This window comes from Coregonus lavaretus (assembly GCF_964263955.1).
Source record: "Coregonus lavaretus genome assembly, chromosome: 26".
In the NCBI taxonomy this organism is placed as follows: Eukaryota; Metazoa; Chordata; class Actinopteri; order Salmoniformes; family Salmonidae; genus Coregonus; species Coregonus lavaretus.
In genome coordinates this window covers 40,623,971-40,641,710 of record NC_140013.1, presented here as the reverse complement: position 1 = coordinate 40,641,710, position 17,740 = coordinate 40,623,971, and the positions used below count along the sequence as shown (strand labels likewise).

The window sequence follows — 17,740 nt, the reverse complement described above, 5'->3', positions numbered from 1 at the left end:
CTCCCCCTGTTCAGGAGTTAGAGCGGGACTGGGTCTGGAGAGATGAGTCTCTCCCTCTGCCTATGGACCCTGGTTGAAAGTAGTGCACTATATAGGGAATAGGGTGCTATTTGGGATGCACACAGACATTGGCCAGGTCTATCACCATCTTATCCTTCCTCTTGGCCAGAGCAGACAGGCCTTTAGTGAAGTGAAGACTTCTCTGGCTCTGTCTGCTCCCTGGGACACCATGGCTGACAGGAAACTCAGGCACTGATTGACAAACCTGGCCCAGAGGAGACAACAACACTATGTTAGATTGAGACACACACACACACTCAAACGATCTGGATTTTGTTCAAACAAAACGTGCTTCCTGTTCCAACGTACCTGTGGTTTTCTGAGTGTAGGGATGTCTGTATGAGTTTCATATAGCTGGAGAGAGTCTTCTTAACTACAGTGGATCCCACCGTGCTGACGTGAGAGAGAATGAACAATGCTGTTCATTGACTACAGCTCAGCATTCAACACCATAGTGCCCTCCAAGCTCATCACAAAGCTCAGGACCCTGGGACTAAACACCTCACCTCTGCAACTGGATCCTGGACTTCCTGACGGGCCGCCACCAGGTGGTGAGGGTAGGCAGCAACACATCCACCACGCTGACCCTCAACACGGGGGCCCCTCAGGGGTGCGTGCTTAGTCCCCTCCTGGACTCCCTGCTCACCCACGACCGCGTGGCCACGCACGACTCCAACACCAGCACAGTCATGAAGAAAGCACGACAACGCCTCTTCCCCCTCAGGAGGCTGAAAAGATTTGGCATGGGACCTCAGATCCTCAAAGTTCTACAGCTGCACCATAGAGAGTATCTTGACTGGCTATATCACCGCCTGGTATGGCAACTGCTTGGCATCCGACCACAAGGCATTCGAGGTTAGTGCCCAGTACATCACCAGGGCCGAGCTCCCTGCCATCCAGGACCTCTCTACCAGGCGGTGTCAGAGGAAGGCCCTAAAAATTGTCAAAGACCCCAGCCATCCATGTCATAGACTGTTCTCTCTGCTAACGCACAGCAAGCTGTACCGATGCGCCAAGTCTGGAACCAACAGGACCCTGAACAGCTTCTAGGGGCGGCAGGTAGCCTAGCGGTTAAGAGCGTTGGGCCAGGAACCTAAAGGTCGCTCGTTTTGAAACCCCGAGCAGGCAAGTTGGAAAAATCTGCTGTTCTGCCCTTGAGCAGGGCAGTTAACCCCCAACAACAACAACTGCTCCCTGGGCGCTGAGGATGTCGATTAAGGAAGCCCCCCGCACCTCTCTGATTCAGAGGGGTTGAGTTAAATGCGTAAGAGACATTTCGGTTGAATGCATTCAGTTGTGCAACTGACTAGGTATCCCCCTTTCCCCCAAGCCTGCTAAATACTTAAGCGAATAGCTACCCGGAGTATCTGCATTGATCCTATTGCTGCATTGATCCAATTGCAGGAACTCTTGACTCATCACATGCGCTACTGTTTATTATCTATCTTGTTGCCTAGTCACTTTACCCCTACCTATATGTCAATGGCGGTTGGTGCCATTTAAGATGAAGGAGGATGATTATAATTTTTTTGCATGGCCTTATTTCTATTCCAGCCTACTGGATGACTGTCATTCATATTCCATTCACCCAGCTCAATGTAACGTCAATTGGTTTAGGCTACTACATGTTCCCTATACCCCATCATGAGGTTGCTACAACCTAGCCTATGAATGAAAGTTTACAACGTAGGAGCACAGGTCGAGAGATTTTTTGAGTAATCAAGGTGACAGACACTGAAACATTCAATACCGCCTTGCACACTCTTGTCTCCATCTAGCTGATATAGGGTGTAATCATTAGTCCAACAGTTGCAAACGAGAGTTTCTATTAGACAAATTCAGGCATGTTTATCCCCTTTTCATTCAGTTTACTTCCATTTAAGAAACGTTTTTCAACAGAATCGTCGGAATGAATACACCCGATGACATGCAAACAGTTCACTTTCATAGCAGCCGCATACAAACAGCATGATCCCTTTGATCTTTGTATAATTACTTCTCGAATCTACGCGCTCTCCTCCTCTCACCTTTTCCCTTCGCTTGTGGACTTCAGTGCACAACACATCAGCTGTCTGTGACCAGGCGAAAAAACATTTTCAAGCCAAACATTCATATCATAACCGCTAACTGCCACACACAGCCTACATCGTTGTCACCATATTAATATCATAGTCAACATAGCTACTAGAACTAACGTGTTAGTAAACCCGCTACAATCATGCAGTAGTATGCAGTCAGCAGCAAGCAGTTTAGCAGTTACTCCGGCGGGCCCCGTGGCAATAAATTAATAAAACCAAAAGCTTACCTTGAATTGGAAGATTTCCAGTGTTGGATAGCAATAGCCAGCTAGCTAACATAGCAGTCCTCTCTGTTTGAGCCGGGTGTTTTAGTAGGCTAAACTAGCTTAGTGAAATTGAAATACTATATCAATTAATTTGTTCAAAACTGTTCAACTATTGTCTTTCTCTTTGAGTCAACTACTCACTACATTTCATGCACTGCAGTGCTAGCTAGCTGTTGCTAATGCTTTCAGTAATAGATTCATTCTCTCCCTTTCCCAGTCTGCTGTTCCCACATGCTTCAAGATGGCCACCATTGTTCCTGTACCCAAGGTAACTGAACTAAATGACTATTGCCCTGTAGTACTCACCTCTGTCATCATGAAGTGCTTTGAGAGACTAGTCAAGGATCATATCACCTCTACCTTACCTGTCACCCTAGACCCACTTCAATTTGCTTACCGCCCCAATAGATCCACAGACGATGCAATCGCCATCACACTGCACACTGCCCTATCCCATCTGGACAAGAGGAATACCTATTTAAGAATGCTGTTCATTGACTATAGCTCAGCATTCAACACCATAGTACCCTCCAAGCTCATCATTAAGCTCGAGGCCCTGGGTCTGAACCCTGCCCTGTGCAACTGGGTTCTGGACTTCCTGACGGGCCGCCCCCAGGTGGTGAAGGTAGGAAACAACATCTCCACTTCGCTGATCCTCAACACTGGGGCCCCACAAGGGTGCGAGCTCAGACCCCTACTGTACTCCCTGTTCACCCATGACTGCGTGGCCAAGCACGCCTCCAACTCAATCATCAAGTTTGCAGACGACACAACAGTAGTAGGCTTCATTACCAACAATGACGAGACCACCTACAGGGAAGAGGTAAGGGCTCTGGGAGTGTGGTTCCAGGAATATAACCTCTCACTCAACATCAACAAAACAAAGGAGATGATCGTGGACTTCAGGAAACAGCAGAGGGTGCACCCCTCTATCCACATCGACGGGAACACAGTGGAGAAGGTGGAAAGATTCAAGTTCCTTGGCGTACACATCACAGACAAACTGAAATGGTCCACCCACGCAGACAGTGTGGTGAAGAAGGCGCAATAGAGCCTCTTCAACCTCAGGAGGCTGAAGAAATTCGGCTTAGCACCTAAAACCCTCACATTTACATTTACATTACATTTTAGTCATTTAGCAGACGCTCTTAGTGAGTGCATACATTATTTTATTTTTTTCATACTGGCCCCCCGTGGGAATCGAACCCACAATCCTGGCGTTGCAAACGCCATGCTCTACCAACTGAGCTACATCCCTGCCGGCCATTCCCTCCCCTACCCTGGACGACGCTGGGCCAATTGTGCGCCGCCCCATGGGTCTCCCGGTCGCGGCGGGCTACGACAGGGCCGAGCTCCCTGCCATCCAGGACCTCTCTACCAGGCGGTGTCAGAGGAAGGCCCTAAAAATTGTCAAAGACCCCAGCCATCCAAGTCATAGACTGTTCTCTCTGCTAACGCACGGCAAGCTGTACCAATGCGCCAAGTCTGGAACCAACAGGACCCTGAACAGATGCACAATTGAGAGCATCCTGTCAGGCTGTATCACCGCCTGGTATGGCAACTGCGCCGCCCACAACCACAGGGCTCTCCAGAGGGTGGTGCGGTCTGCCGAACGCATTACCGGGGGCAAACTACCCGCCCTCCAAGACACATACAGCACCGATGTAACAGGAAGGCCAATAAGATTATCAAAGACTTCAACCACCCGAGCCACTGCCTGTTCACCCCGCTATCATCCAGAAGGCGAGGTCAGTACAGGTGCATCAAAGCTGGGACTGAGAGAATGAAAAACAGCTTCTATCTCAAGGCCATCAGACTGTTATATAGCCATCACTAGCACATTAGAGGCTGCTGCTGCCTATTGAAATCACTGGCCACTTTAAGAAATGGAACACTAGTCACTTTAATAATGTTTACATATCTTGCACTACTCATCTCATATGTATATACTGCATTCTATTCTATAATATTTTACTGTATCTTAGTCCATGCCGCTCTGCCATTGCTTGTCCATATACAGTTGAAGTCGGAAGCCAAATACATTTAAACTCAGTTTTTCACAATTCCTGACATTTAATCCTAGTAAAAATTCCCTGTCTTAGGTCAGTTAGGGTCACCACTTTATTTTAAGAATGTGAAATGTCAGAATAATAGTAGAGAGAATTATTTATTTAAGCTTTTATTTATTTCATCACATTCCCAGTGGGTCAGAAGTTTACATACACTCAATTAGTTTTTGGTAGCATTGCCTTTAAATTCTTTAACTTGGGTCAAATGTTTTGGGTAGCCTTCCACAAGCTTCCCACAATAAGTTGGGTGAATTTTGGCCCATTCCTCCTGACAGAGCTGTTGTAACTGAGTCAGGTTTGTAGGCCTTCAGTTCTGCCCACAAATTACTTGTCATCCACAAAGTAGATGTCCTAACCGACTTGCCAAAACAATAGTTTGTTAAGAAGAAATTTGTGGAGTGGTTGAAAAACGAGTTTTAATGACTCTAACCTAAGTGTATGTAAACTTCCGACTTCAACTGTATTCTTAAATCCCATTCCTTACTAGTTTTGTGTGTATTGGGTATATGAATATGTTGTGAAATTGTTAGATATTACTGCACTGTTGGAGCTAGAAGCACAAGCATTTCGCTACAACCTCTATAACATCTGCTAAACACTTGTATGTGACAAATAACATTTGATTTGATCCTTTGGTTGGGTGGACAACATGTCAATTCATGCTGCAAGGTATTGTTACTGTGTAGGCCTATATATTTTCCTCGTGGTATTATTTTTCTCTGCATTGTTGATTAGGGCCGTAAGTAAGCGATCGGAACCACTGTTTACAGCTGTTGTTTATGAAGCATGTGACAAATAGATTTTAATTTGATTTACACATCCAGTAGGTGGCGCATTATTTTTTCCGGACATTACCCCCAGTTGATATAGGTCTGACGTCAATGCGTTCCTGAGCGTGCCTAAAAGGCTTGAAAATAAACAAAGACCGAAAGCGGGTGATTGATCATTAAGCTGCCATAAACTTAATTTAAAATACTTTTGAAGCCATTTTTAGGTACTACAAACGCCCAGCATCTGAAGCAAGACGTCTCTACAGCCATGGAAAACGCATTGTTGATGCGAGTGAGTGTTTTCTCCGACCAGGGAGGAAGGAAATACATGGAGGATGTTACCGAGGTTGTAATGGAGCCCGAGCCGGGGGAAGACGAGCTGAACTCGGACGAACAAGACGAGACCAAAGGGAATAGCTCGACGGTCCACACTGTGCCGGAAAAGCCTGAAAACGAGCAGCAAGATCGGACTGCACACAACGCACTGAACGATCCTCGATCTGCCTCTACTAAAGTTGCATGGACACAAAATGGGGACCAAAGTTGTGCAGCCGCGGCACTGGCAGTATCGAAAGTGGAGAGTTTACCGGCTGCGATCAAGAGCGATCACCACCCCCAGCGCTCAGTGGCTTTCTTCGCGGTGTTTGATGGCCACGGAGGCCGCGAGGCAGCGCAATTCGCACGGGACTATTTGTGGGAATTCATCAAGAAACAGCGGGGCTTTTGGTCCAAGGATGACGAGGAAGTGTGTGCAGCTATTCGGAAAGGTTTCGTTGCCTGCCACCATGCAATGTGGAAAAAACTACGTGAGTTAAATAATCATCCATGTGTCTAGATAGCTAGTTTTGTATATTGGGATTTGTGTTTTCGCATCTCGTACATTTTAGCTAGCAAGCCTCTAAACGAGCAAACGCTAAGAATTAAATGGCCACCACAGGCTCGATGTGGCTGAATGTGTGGTTTGGGTTCTCTGGCTTGGCTAGCAAAATAAACCTACCATCGCTTTGCCACCTGTCTGTAGTAGAGCAAAGAAAGAGACATCCCATGATTCCTCTCTAAACCCCCAACCTATCAGGTCACACACAAGCGGGCTCGGTGAATTAGTGACGGGAAGTTCGGCTCTATTTACTGAGTCGTTCAGTCAAAAGAACGAATCTTTCGACTCATTTCGTTAATTTGAGTCAGTAATGCCCAGAGCACGTAGGACCCCCCTACCGGCGAACGATGAACTGAAAACTCCCAACGAGTCATGATTCTTCACCATAGGGGGCTTGATTATTGGAGCTGTTATTTGTGACAGACTTGCAAACGTGTGCTTTAAACAATGTACATTTGTTGATTGCTAGGCATACAAATAAGATTATTTCTTGATACATTTGAAACGAGGTCTAGTTGTGTCCGCAACCGGACTAGATTGTGAACGACTCTTGTTGACAATTGGCGGAATGTATTGCTCTGCCTGCGGTGAGCACAGCTGCAGTGAGGGTGATGAGTACAATGTCGTTCGGGAACTGCAGCCCCCCCAAAACAAGTTTGTTGAGCAGAGGCTGTGTATGTTTTGTGTCTGCAAAGACAGTTGGTAGTCGGAGCAGGTGTTTGGAGCCGCCGAGCCTGAGGAATGTGTTTAATCCTACTGTAAAATAGCCGATCTCAGTCCTCTTTTAATAAAGTCAACTCTGGTTGACTACATTTACGTCATTTAGCAGACGCTCTTATCCAGAGCGACTTACAAATTGGTGCATTCACCTTATGATAGCCAGTGGGACAACCACTTTACAATATATATATATCTTTATTTTTTTTTTATTTTTTTTTTTGGGGGGGGGGGGGGTAGAAGGATTACTTTATCCTATCCCAGGTATTCCTTAAAGAGGTGGGGTTTCAAGTGTCTCCGGAAGGTGGTGAGTGACTCCGCTGTCCTGGCGTCGTGGGGGAGCTTGTTCCACCATTGGGGTGCCAGAGCAGCGAACAGTTTTGACTGGGCTGAGCGGGAACTGTGCTTCCGCAGAGGTAGGGGGGCCAGCAGGCCAGAGGTGGATGAACGCAATGCCCTCGTTTGGGTGTAGGGACTGATCAGAGCCTGAAGGTACGGAGGTGCCGTTCCCCTCACAGCTCCGTAGGCAAACACCGTGGTCTTGTAGCAGATGCGGGCTTCAACTGGAAGCCAGTGGAGTTTGCGGAGGAGCGGGGTGACGTGAGAGAACTTGGGAAGGTTGAACACCAGACGGGCTGCAGTGTTCTGGATAAGTTGTAGGGGTTTAATGGCACAGGCAGGGAGCCCAGCCAACAGCGAGTTGCAGTAATCCAGACGGGAGATGACAAGTGCCTGGATTAGGACCTGTGCCGCTTCCTGTGTAAGGTAGGGTCGTACTCTGCGAATGTTGTAGAGCATGAACCTACAGGATCGGGTCACCGCTTTGATGTTAGCGGAGAACGACGGTGTTGTCCAGGGTCACGCCAAGGTTCTTTGCACTCTGGGAGGAGGACACAACGGAGTTGTCAACCGTGATGGTGAGATCATGGAGCGGGCAGTCCTTCCCCGGGAGGAAGAGCAGCTCCGTCTTGCCGAGGTTCAGTTTGAGGTGGTGATCCGTCATCCACACTGATATGTCTGCCAGACATGCAGAGATGCGATTCGCCACCTGGTTATTAGCTATATGGAATTGTTTTAAGAAGGTCATAACAAGGATCATTTTGCTATTTAACTTAGGATTTTAAGACCCCTTGAAGTATATAAAAAAACATTTTTGATGAACATTTTTATTTGGCCTTACTGCTATTAGCCCATACAAACGCATTGAATAACAGATTCACTACATGGAAGAACAGATAGTCCTTACTGCTATTAGCCCATACAAACACATTGAATAACAGATTCACTACATGGAACAACAGATAGTCCTTACTGCTATTAGCCCATACAAACACATTGAATAACAGATTCACTACATGGAACAACAGATAGTCCTTACTGCTATTAGCCCATACAAACACATTGAATAACAGATTCACTACATGGAAGAACAGATAGTCCCACTACATTTTTTAAAAGGAAGTTTGTTCTGAAGTGTATCATATTTGAGAGAGATATAAGAAAGATCAGGAAATATATATATATAACATGTATTTAACCCCTTATTTTTGTCACTAAACAGTCTCCATATATACTTCCATTCCTTTTTTCAACTGGTACAGGGGGACCTTCAAACAAGTCTTGTGAGGCCCATCCTAGAGCAAAACAACCGGTACATACACTACCAGTCAAAAGTTTGGACCCACCTACTCATTCAAGGGTTTTTCTTTATTTTTACTATTTTCTACATTGTAGAATAATAGTGAAGACATCAAAACTATGAAATAACACATATGGAATCATGTAGTAACCAAAAAAGTGTTAAACAAATCCAAATATATGTTATATTTGAGATTCTTCAAATAGCCACCCTTTGCATTGATGACAGCTTTGCACACTCTTGGCATTCTCTCAACCAGCTTCATGAGGTAGTCACACGCTGCTATTTATTGCTGACCAGCAGATGTCACTGTCAACAGATACTGAAGTAATGAACCGTTTTTCAGCACAATTTGGTGAAAGCGCTGAAGTTCATAAAGCCTCGGTTTCCCATCACTAGTTATGGCAGGGGAAACTGTGTTGCAGTAGTCAAGTGTGTGGTGCGGGAATAATGACGAGCGAACCCGGGGAGCTTTGTGTTCACATTGCCCTAAAAAGGGAACCGGACTCAGACCTGGTCTCAGTTCGGTTCGCTTCGGAGGGCTCTTTTTGAGGGGTCTGAGTTCCATTGGAGTGTTCATACTGCACACATTTAGTTTTTAATTGTCTGAAAGGGACGGAGTGTGAAAACACCCAGCACTAGCAGGTCAAACGAACAACTAAAATGAACGAGTCACTCAAAAAAAACGAGTCATGACTCTCGAGTCAGTAAAAAGAGTAGTTAAAAAATAACTAATCGTTCACGAACTGCACGTCACTACCGTGAATGGGATTTTCCCATGGTGCCGTCCTCTGTTTGCCTTCGATACACATGACAATGGTTCAGCTGCTTGTTTGGAAAGAGTTGGCGACGGTTGTTTTGACCTCGACGGCATAACAAATCCGGTTTATTACTGGACTAGGCAGGCCAGGCAGCATGTGAGATCTGATATTGTTGGTTGTAAAGGAGAGTCTGCATGATGCATCATATCTATTGGATTTGGAAAGACCAATGCGCCCACCCCCACTGAGGTATGATGAATGTTCCCCCCTCTTTTTTATTATTTGATGAACAAGTCTCTTGGCCTATCAGCTGTGAGGGCAGTTGTATTTAGGGCGGTCATCAGCGATTCGCTCGGGTTCCTTCGACTGCCCTGTCAAGTCACTAGTACAGTGTACTCTACACACAAGGAGCATCCTGGGAAAACCCAAGGATGGATGTGCACATTTTTGTTCCAGCCCAGTATTAACACACCTGATTCAATTTATCAACTAAATCAAGCCCTTTGATTAGTTGAGTCATGTGTTTGTTAGTGCTGAGTGCTGACCTGGAACAAAAATGTGCAGCAACTATTTGTTATGTCTATGGATGTGTCCCAAATGGTACCCTATACTCTATATCAGGGCTGCCCAATCCTGTTCCTGGAGAGCTACCCTCCTGTAGGTTTTAACTCCAACCCTGTTCCTGGAGAGCTACCCTCCTGTAGGTTTTCGCTTCAACCCCAGTTGTAACTAACCTGATTCAGCTTATCAACCAGCTAATCATTAGAACCAGGGGTTGCAGCGAATAGAGACAGTAGCTCTCCAGGAACAGGGTTGGAGTTAAAACCTACAGGACGGTGGCTCTCCAGGAACAGGGTTGGAGTTAAAACCTACAGGACGGTGGCTCTCCAGGAACAGGGTTGGAGTTAAAACCTACAGGACGGTGGCTCTCCAGGAACAGGGTTGGAGTTAAAACCTACAGGACGGTGGCTCTCCAGGAACAGGGTTGGAGTTAAAACCTACAGGACGGTAGCTCTCCAGGAACAGGGTTGGAGTTAAAACCTACAGGACGGTAGCTCTCCAGGAACAGGGTTGGAGTTAAAACCTACAGTACGGTGGCTCTCCAGGAACAGGGTTGGAGTTAAAACCTACAGTACGGTGGCTCTCCAGGAACAGGGTTGGAGTTAAAACCTACAGGAGGGTAGCTCTCCAGGAACAGGGTTGGAGTGAAAACCTACAGGACGGTGGCTCTCCAGGAACAGGGTTGGAGTGAAAACCTACAGGACGGTAGCTCTCCAGGAACAGGGTTGGGCAGCCATAATTCACTACTTACTTGTTTGTAATCTGGAGAAGCATCTGGCTCTCATCCTGACCCTGTATTGTGTGTTCCTCTGATCTCACTGGCCTGCTGTTCTGCCGGTCTGTCTGTGAAGATGGCAGACAAAGTTGTGTCTTTTTAGTTTAAAGGTCATGAACAGTCAATCATGTTTTTCATGAAATGTGATGATATTTGAAGGAAACCAGATCAACGTATGAAAAATGACTGTTGCTTCTACATTGATGAAGTTTGATCATAAGTTACTGGTCCCCTCCCTCCATGTCAAACACTTGGATTCATTATTAAGCGGACAAGGTGACATCACCTTCATTTTCATTTGAATACACCAATGGTAACTAGATATTCTCTTACCTAATTTAAATAAGTACCGCCTTGTAATCAACATCGGAGAAGGCAGGTTTGCAGAGGGGCGTGGTTTATGTAGCTAGATAGCTACTTTACTGGTGCCAACATTTGACTGTAGGGTGTCAGCAAATATAATTAAAAGTTTACCCTATTCATCTATGGCAAAGATACTTATATGTTTCCCCTTTCATCTGTGTCTGGTGTTAGCTAGTTACTGGCTAGCTAGGTCTTCAGCCAGCATGGAACAAAAGGGGGGGATGGGTCGTTCAAAACTCTGACGCAGTTGTCAAGTCAACATATCCGTCAGTGCTGCTGTGAACCACATCACAAGAAACAAACGGGAGATGTAAATGAAAAACATTATATCATTGATGCAATTTCAATGTTTGAGTTGCTTCGTGTATCACTAAATTTGCTTGAGATACATTTACTGCAACACTGCTCACTGCACCCAAGTTGCTTGACAAAGGCGTTTCAAAGAGCCGTCAGTCAAGGCGAGCTCATGAATATAAGCCCCCTGCCCTCTCAGCCTGTCTTTTCAAACTTCCTGGTAGTTAGACAAAAAAGTCCTTTTCAGAATGACTGTTCAGGACCTTTAAAAGTTTAGTTCCTACCTAACTGTTGTTGTGTTCAGGGGCCATATTATTGCAGGCAGAGACCTCAGGGAAGTAGGTTAGTCTGACTCCGAAGGCTTCTTCTAAGGCTGGGCAGGTTCCAACACTCTCTCTCCCTCCCTCTCTCTCCCTCCCTCACTCTCTCTCCCTCCCTCCCTCCCTCTCTCTCCCTCCCTCTCTCTCCCTCCCTCCCTCACTCTCTCTCCCTCCCTCACTCTCTCTCCCTCCCTCACTCTCTCTCCCTCCCTCTCCCTCCCTCCCTCCCTCTCTCTCCCTCCCTCTCTCTCCCTCCCTCCCTCTCTTTTCCTCCCTCTGCAGCCGATTGGCCCAAGACTTTCACGGGGCTTCCCAGCACCTCAGGCACCACGGCCAGTGTAGTGGTCATCCGGGGGGACCGCATGTACGTGGCCCACGTAGGAGACTCTGCCATAGTGCTAGGGGTCCAGGACGACCCCACTGACCAGTTCATCAGGGCCGTGGAGGTTACACAGGACCACAAGCCTGAGCTGCCTAAGGAGAGAGAGCGCATCGAAGGGCTGGGGGGCAGGTAAGGCTAACTACTACATACTGCACTACTAGGTTAGTTGTCCAGCCAGCCAACTCGAGAACTAACTAACTCAACAATGTAATGTTTTGTTTGTCTGGCGGACTATCCTAACCAACACATAATACTGTGCTAAGGCCCCCAACTGCAACACAACCACAACACAACCGTACCCTCATGTGACTGTGCATCCAAAACAACAGCCCCTATGACAGGGGAATGGGGTCGAGCCAAAGACCATGTCTCTCTCTCTCTCTCTCTCTCTCTCTCTCTCTCTCTCTCTCTCTCTCTCTCTCTCTCTCTCTCTCTCTCTCTCTCTCTCTCTCTCTCTCTCTCTCTCTCTCTCTCTCTCTCTGTCTCTCTTCTCTCTCTCTCTCTCTGTGTCTCTCTCTCTCTCTCTCTCTCTCTCTCTCTCTCTGTGTCTCTCTCTCTCTCTCTGTGTCTCTCTCTCTCTCTCTGTGTCTCTCTCTCTCTCTCTCTCTCTGTGTGTCTGTCTCTCTCTCTCTCTCTCTCTCTCTCTCTCTCTCTCTCTCTCTCTCTCTGTGTCTCTCTCTCTCTCTGTGTCTCTCTCTCTCTCTCTCTGTGTGTCTGTCTCTCTCTCTCTCTCTCTCTCTCTCGCTCTCTCTCTTGCATAAACCACATTGTCTACTCTACTCTACTGCAAGCTCACAATCAGATAAAGCATTGTAGCATCTATGCCTGTTTGGTGTAAAACAACAGAACAACTCTCTGACTGACTGGGTAACTAGACTAGAGGGACAGACAGCCACTGGAGAACTAGACTAGAGGGACGGACAGGCACTGGGTAACTAGACGAGAGGGACGGACAGGCACTGGGTAACTAGACTAGAGGGACGGACAGGCACTGGGTAACTAGACGAGAGGGACGGACAGGCACTGGGGAACTAGACGAGAGGGACGGACAGGCACTGGGGAACTAGACGAGAGGGACGGACAGGCACTGGGTAACTAGACTAGAGGGACGGACAGGCACTGGGTAACTAGACGAGAGGGACGGACAGGCACTGGGGAACTAGACTAGAGGGACGGACAGGCACTGGGTAAACAACACACTACTCTAGAACCATCTCCTTCAGGTAAGGAACACACAGGCTTGCGTCCCGAACTGTCCTGGTCAAAAGTAGTACACTACAAAGAATGGGGTGCAATTTGGGGACATAGCCAGTGACGCCCACAGAGGGAGTGAGTGAGCTTGGAGTGATTTCCAGTGACTTTAAGACTCTTGCCAGATTAGTCATTGGCATCGCAGCAGTTTACTGTCAATAAACGGTGCTGCTCACATACCATAACAGGGTTACTGGATCAACCAGACAGTTGAAATAAAGGTAGGTTATTTTTGGAACACTTTATACTACTTCTGTGAATAAGCCATTAAGGGAGCATTTATAAGGCATGTGTTAATGGTTTATTGAACATTTGTAACACCCCATTCCTTATACAGAGCCTGCCACTATGAAGATAATAGAGGCTTTTTGTGACACTGACCGGCTGAATCATAACTACTACTCCATTACTACCTTACTAAATGCCTGTGATAACGCTCCTGTCTGTCTGTCCCGCCTATCTCCAGAGTGATAACTCTCCTGTCTGTCTGTCCCTCCTATCTCCAGAGTGATAACTCTCCTGTCTGTCTGTCCCTCCTATCTCCAGAGTGATAACTATCCTGTCTTTCTGTCTGTCTGTCCCTCCTATCTCCAGAGTGATAACTCTCCTGTCTGTCTGTCTGTCCCTCCTATCTCCAGAGTGATAGCTCTCCTGTCTGTCTGTCTGTCCCTCCTATCTCCAGAGTGATAACTCTCCTGTCTGTCTGTCTGTCTGTCCCGCCTATCTCCAGAGTGATAACTCTCCTGTCTGTCTGTCTGTCCCTCCTATCTCCAGTGTGATAACTCTCCTGTCTGTCTGTCTGTCCCTCCTATCTCCAGAGTGATAACTCTCCTGTCTGTCTGTCTGTCTGTCCCTTCTATCTCCAGAGTGATAACTCTCCTGTCTGTCTGTCCCTCCTATCTCCAGTGTGATAACTCTCCTGTCTGTCTGTCTGTCCCTCCTATCTCCAGAGTGATAACTCTCCTGTCTGTCTGTCTGTCCCTTCTATCTCCAGAGTGATAACTCTCCTGTCTGTCTGTCCCTCCTATCTCCAGAGTGATAACTATCCTGTCTTTCTGTCTGTCTGTCCCTCCTATCTCCAGAGTGATAACTCTCCTGTCTGTCTGTCCCTCCTATCTCCAGAGTGATAACTATCCTGTCTGTCTGTCTGTCCCTCCTATCTCCAGAGTGATAACTCTCCTGTCTGTCTGTCCCTCCTATCTCCAGAGTGATAACTCTCCTGTCTGTCTGTCTGTCCCTCCTATCTCCAGAGTGATAACTCTCCTGTCTGTCTGTCCCTCCTATCTCCAGAGTGATAACTCTCCTGTCTGTCTGTCCCTCCTATCTCCAGAGTGATAACTCTCCTGTCTGTCTGTCCCTCCTATCTCCAGTGTGATAACTCTCCTGTCTGTCTGTCTGTCCCTCCTATCTCCAGAGTGATAACGCTCCTGTCTGTCTGTCTGTCCCTCCTATCTCCAGAGTGATAACGCTCCTGTCTGTCTGTCTGTCCCTCCTATCTCCAGAGTGGTAACTCCTGTGTCTTTCTGTCTGTCCCTCCTATCTCCATAGTGATAACTCTCCTGTCTGTCTGTCTGTCCCTCCTATCTCCAGAGTGATAACTATCCTGTCTGTCTGTCTGTCTGTCCCTCCCTCCTATCTCCAGTGTGATAACTCTCCTGTCTTTCTGTCTGTCTGTCTGTCTGTCCCTCCTATCTCCAGTGTGATAAAGAAGTCTGGGGTGAACCGGGTGGTGTGGAAGAGACCCAGGCTGACTCACAACGGGCCCGTCCGGAGGAGCACTGTCATAGACCAGATCCCTTTCCTGGCTGTGGCCAGAGCTCTAGGTATGTTGTTGTGGTTGTCTCAAAGATTAAGTTCCTCTAATGTATTTCTATGAGATGTAAATACACTGCTCAAAAAAATAAAGGGAACACTTAAACAACACAATGTAACTCCAAGTCAATCACACTTCTGTGAAATCAAACTGTCCACTTAGGAAGCAACACTGATTGACAATAAATTCCACATGCTGTTGTGCAAATGGAATAGACAACAGGTGGAAATTTTAGGCAATTAGCAAGACACCCCCAATAAAGAAGTGGTTCTGCAGGTGGTGACCACAGACCACTTCTCAGTTCCTATGCTTCCTGGCTGATGTTTTGGTCACTTTTGAATGCTGGCGGTGCTTTCACTCTAGTGGTAGCATGAGACGGAGTCTACAACCCACACAAGTGGCTCAGGTAGTGCAGCTCATCCAGGATGGCACATCAATGCGAGCTGTGGCAAGAAGGTTTGCTGTGTCTGTCAGCGTAGTGTCCAGAGCATGGAGGCGCTACCAGGAGACAGGCCAGTACATCAGGAGACGTGGAGGAGGCCGTAGGAGGGCAACAACCCAGCAGCAGGACTGCTACCTCCGCCTTTGTGCAAGGAGGAGCAGGAGGAGCACTGCCAGAGCCCTGCAGAATTGTTGTAGGGAGGTCATACAGGCACGTGGAGGCCACACACACTACCGAGCCTCATTTTGACTTGTTTTAAGGACATTACATAAAAGTTGGATCAGCCTGTAGTGTGGTTTTCCACTTTAATTTTGAGGATGACTCCAAATCCAGACCTCCATGGGTTGATACATTTGATTTCCATTTTTGTGTGATTTTGTTGTCAGCACATTCAACTATGTAAAGAAAAAAGTTTTTAATAAGATTATTTCATTCATTCAGATCTAGGATGTGTTATTTTAGTGTTCCCTTAATTTTTTTGAGCAGTGTAGTTTATGATTAGTGAATGTCATAAAGCAGTTATTTTGTTAAGTACTTCTCCCTATTAGCTAAAATCTACTTTTTTTTCAAAGTCTTCGAGCTGTCGTGCTAGCTGTTCGGTCCGAACAGATTCACAAATCATGGGAATTTGATGTGCCATGCAGACGTTGCATAGTGTGAGAGACTTGCTAGCAAACTAAATAAATACCCCAATGTGCACAGACGTCAATTCAACGTTGGTTCAACGTCATTTCATTGAAATGGTGAATAACCTTTATTGAATTATCTTCTGTCCCTATAGGGGACCTGTGGAGCTATGACTTCTACAGCGGAGAGTTTGTGGTGTCCCCGGAGCCAGACACCTGTGTGCTGACCCTTGACCCCAATAAACACCGTTACATCATCCTGGGCAGCGACGGGCTGTGGAACATGGTGCCCCCCCAGGACGCCGTCTCCATGTGCCAGGACAACGATGAGGCCATGGTGAGTTGTGGTGCAACGTCCTGTTCAGTAGGGCAAACCGTAGCAAAAAATGTTTTGCAACGGAAAACTAAAGAAATCAGTGTTTCTTATTGGTTTAGGTAGTACCTCCCTGATTCACTCTGTTTTGAAACGTTTTTTTTCCCCTACTGAACATGGCCCAGGGATTTTCAAACTGGGCCACCGAGGCTTGTGTTCAGCCTTGTCTGATTAGTTAACGACTGTAAATATCACCCCTCCCCCCCACCCTCCTAGGCGCCATGCGGGGTGTCCAGCGCTCGCCAGCTGGTGAGCCATGCCCTCCTGAGGTGGCGCCAGAGGATGCTGCGTGCGGACAACACGTCGGCCATCGTGATCGCCCTGCAGGAGCCCGGTGTCCCCCAGGAGCCCCTCCACCATGAGGAGGTGCTGCTCAACCTGGCCGAGGGACAGCACTGTGGCCCCACATCGGGCTCCCGCTCCAACACACCACTCATCAAGGTAAGACTGTGTCCCAAATGGTTTCTATTCCCTATATAGTGCACTGCTTTTGACCAGAGCCCTATGGGGGAAAATAGGGTGCCATTTGGGACAAAAGCTAAATCATAATGACTACTTTATTACTACATGACTACTGTATTAAATGCCTCTCTCTCTCTGTCTCTCTCTAGGTTCCAGACATGGACATGCCGTCTGCTGTGTGTGAGCTCCTCCCGACCCTGGAGAGACGAAACGGCCTATCAGGGAGCAGCCTGTACGCCCTGGCCCTATCAGATCCTTTCGGCCCGCCTCTCTCCGACTCGGACGACGACTCCCGCACCGGGTTTCCCTCGACGACCGACAACCCCGCACCGGGGGAGGAGCTTAGTGATGTCACCGCCAGGACGCCCGGCGCCAAACGGACGCTGGATGAGACGTCGCCCAACCCCGTCCCGTCCGCCAAGAGGACCCGGAGGAAGAATGGCGAGAGAACGCCGGCGGGGGCAAAAGACAGTGGAGGAAAGGACCAGAAACAGTCTCCGACTCCGCCCCCCACCAACGTGTCCCCAGCGCTACTCCAGCAACACGGCAAGACCACCGTGTGTGTGTGCTGAGAGAGACACTCACACACATACATACTCTCTCACACACACACTCTCTCACACACACACTCTCTCACACACACACACACATACTCTCTCACACACACACTCTCTCACACACACACTCTCTCACACACACACACACATACTCTCTCACACACACACTCTCTCTCTCTCACACACACACTCTCTCACACACACACACACATACTCTCTCACACACACTCTCTCTCTCTCACACACACACTCTCTCTCTCTCTCACACACACACTCTCTCACAC

The 17,740-nt window shown here is 47.5% G+C and overlaps 1 protein-coding gene across 1 annotated transcript; it reads left to right on the top strand.

Annotated features, from left to right (window-relative positions):
• Positions 1 to 5,398: 5,398 nt before the first annotated feature.
• On the top strand, positions 5,399 to 17,473 carry LOC311101406 (protein phosphatase 1D-like). Its single transcript, XM_084142539.1, has 6 exons — positions 5,399 to 6,049; positions 11,833 to 12,061; positions 14,882 to 15,006; positions 16,220 to 16,401; positions 16,654 to 16,878; positions 17,049 to 17,473. The coding sequence occupies exons 1-6, from the start codon at positions 5,512 to 5,514 to the stop codon at positions 17,469 to 17,471; spliced, it is 1,722 nt and encodes a 573-aa protein (XP_083998665.1). The 5' UTR covers positions 5,399 to 5,511; the 3' UTR covers positions 17,472 to 17,473.
• Positions 17,474 to 17,740: the final 267 nt, after the last annotated feature.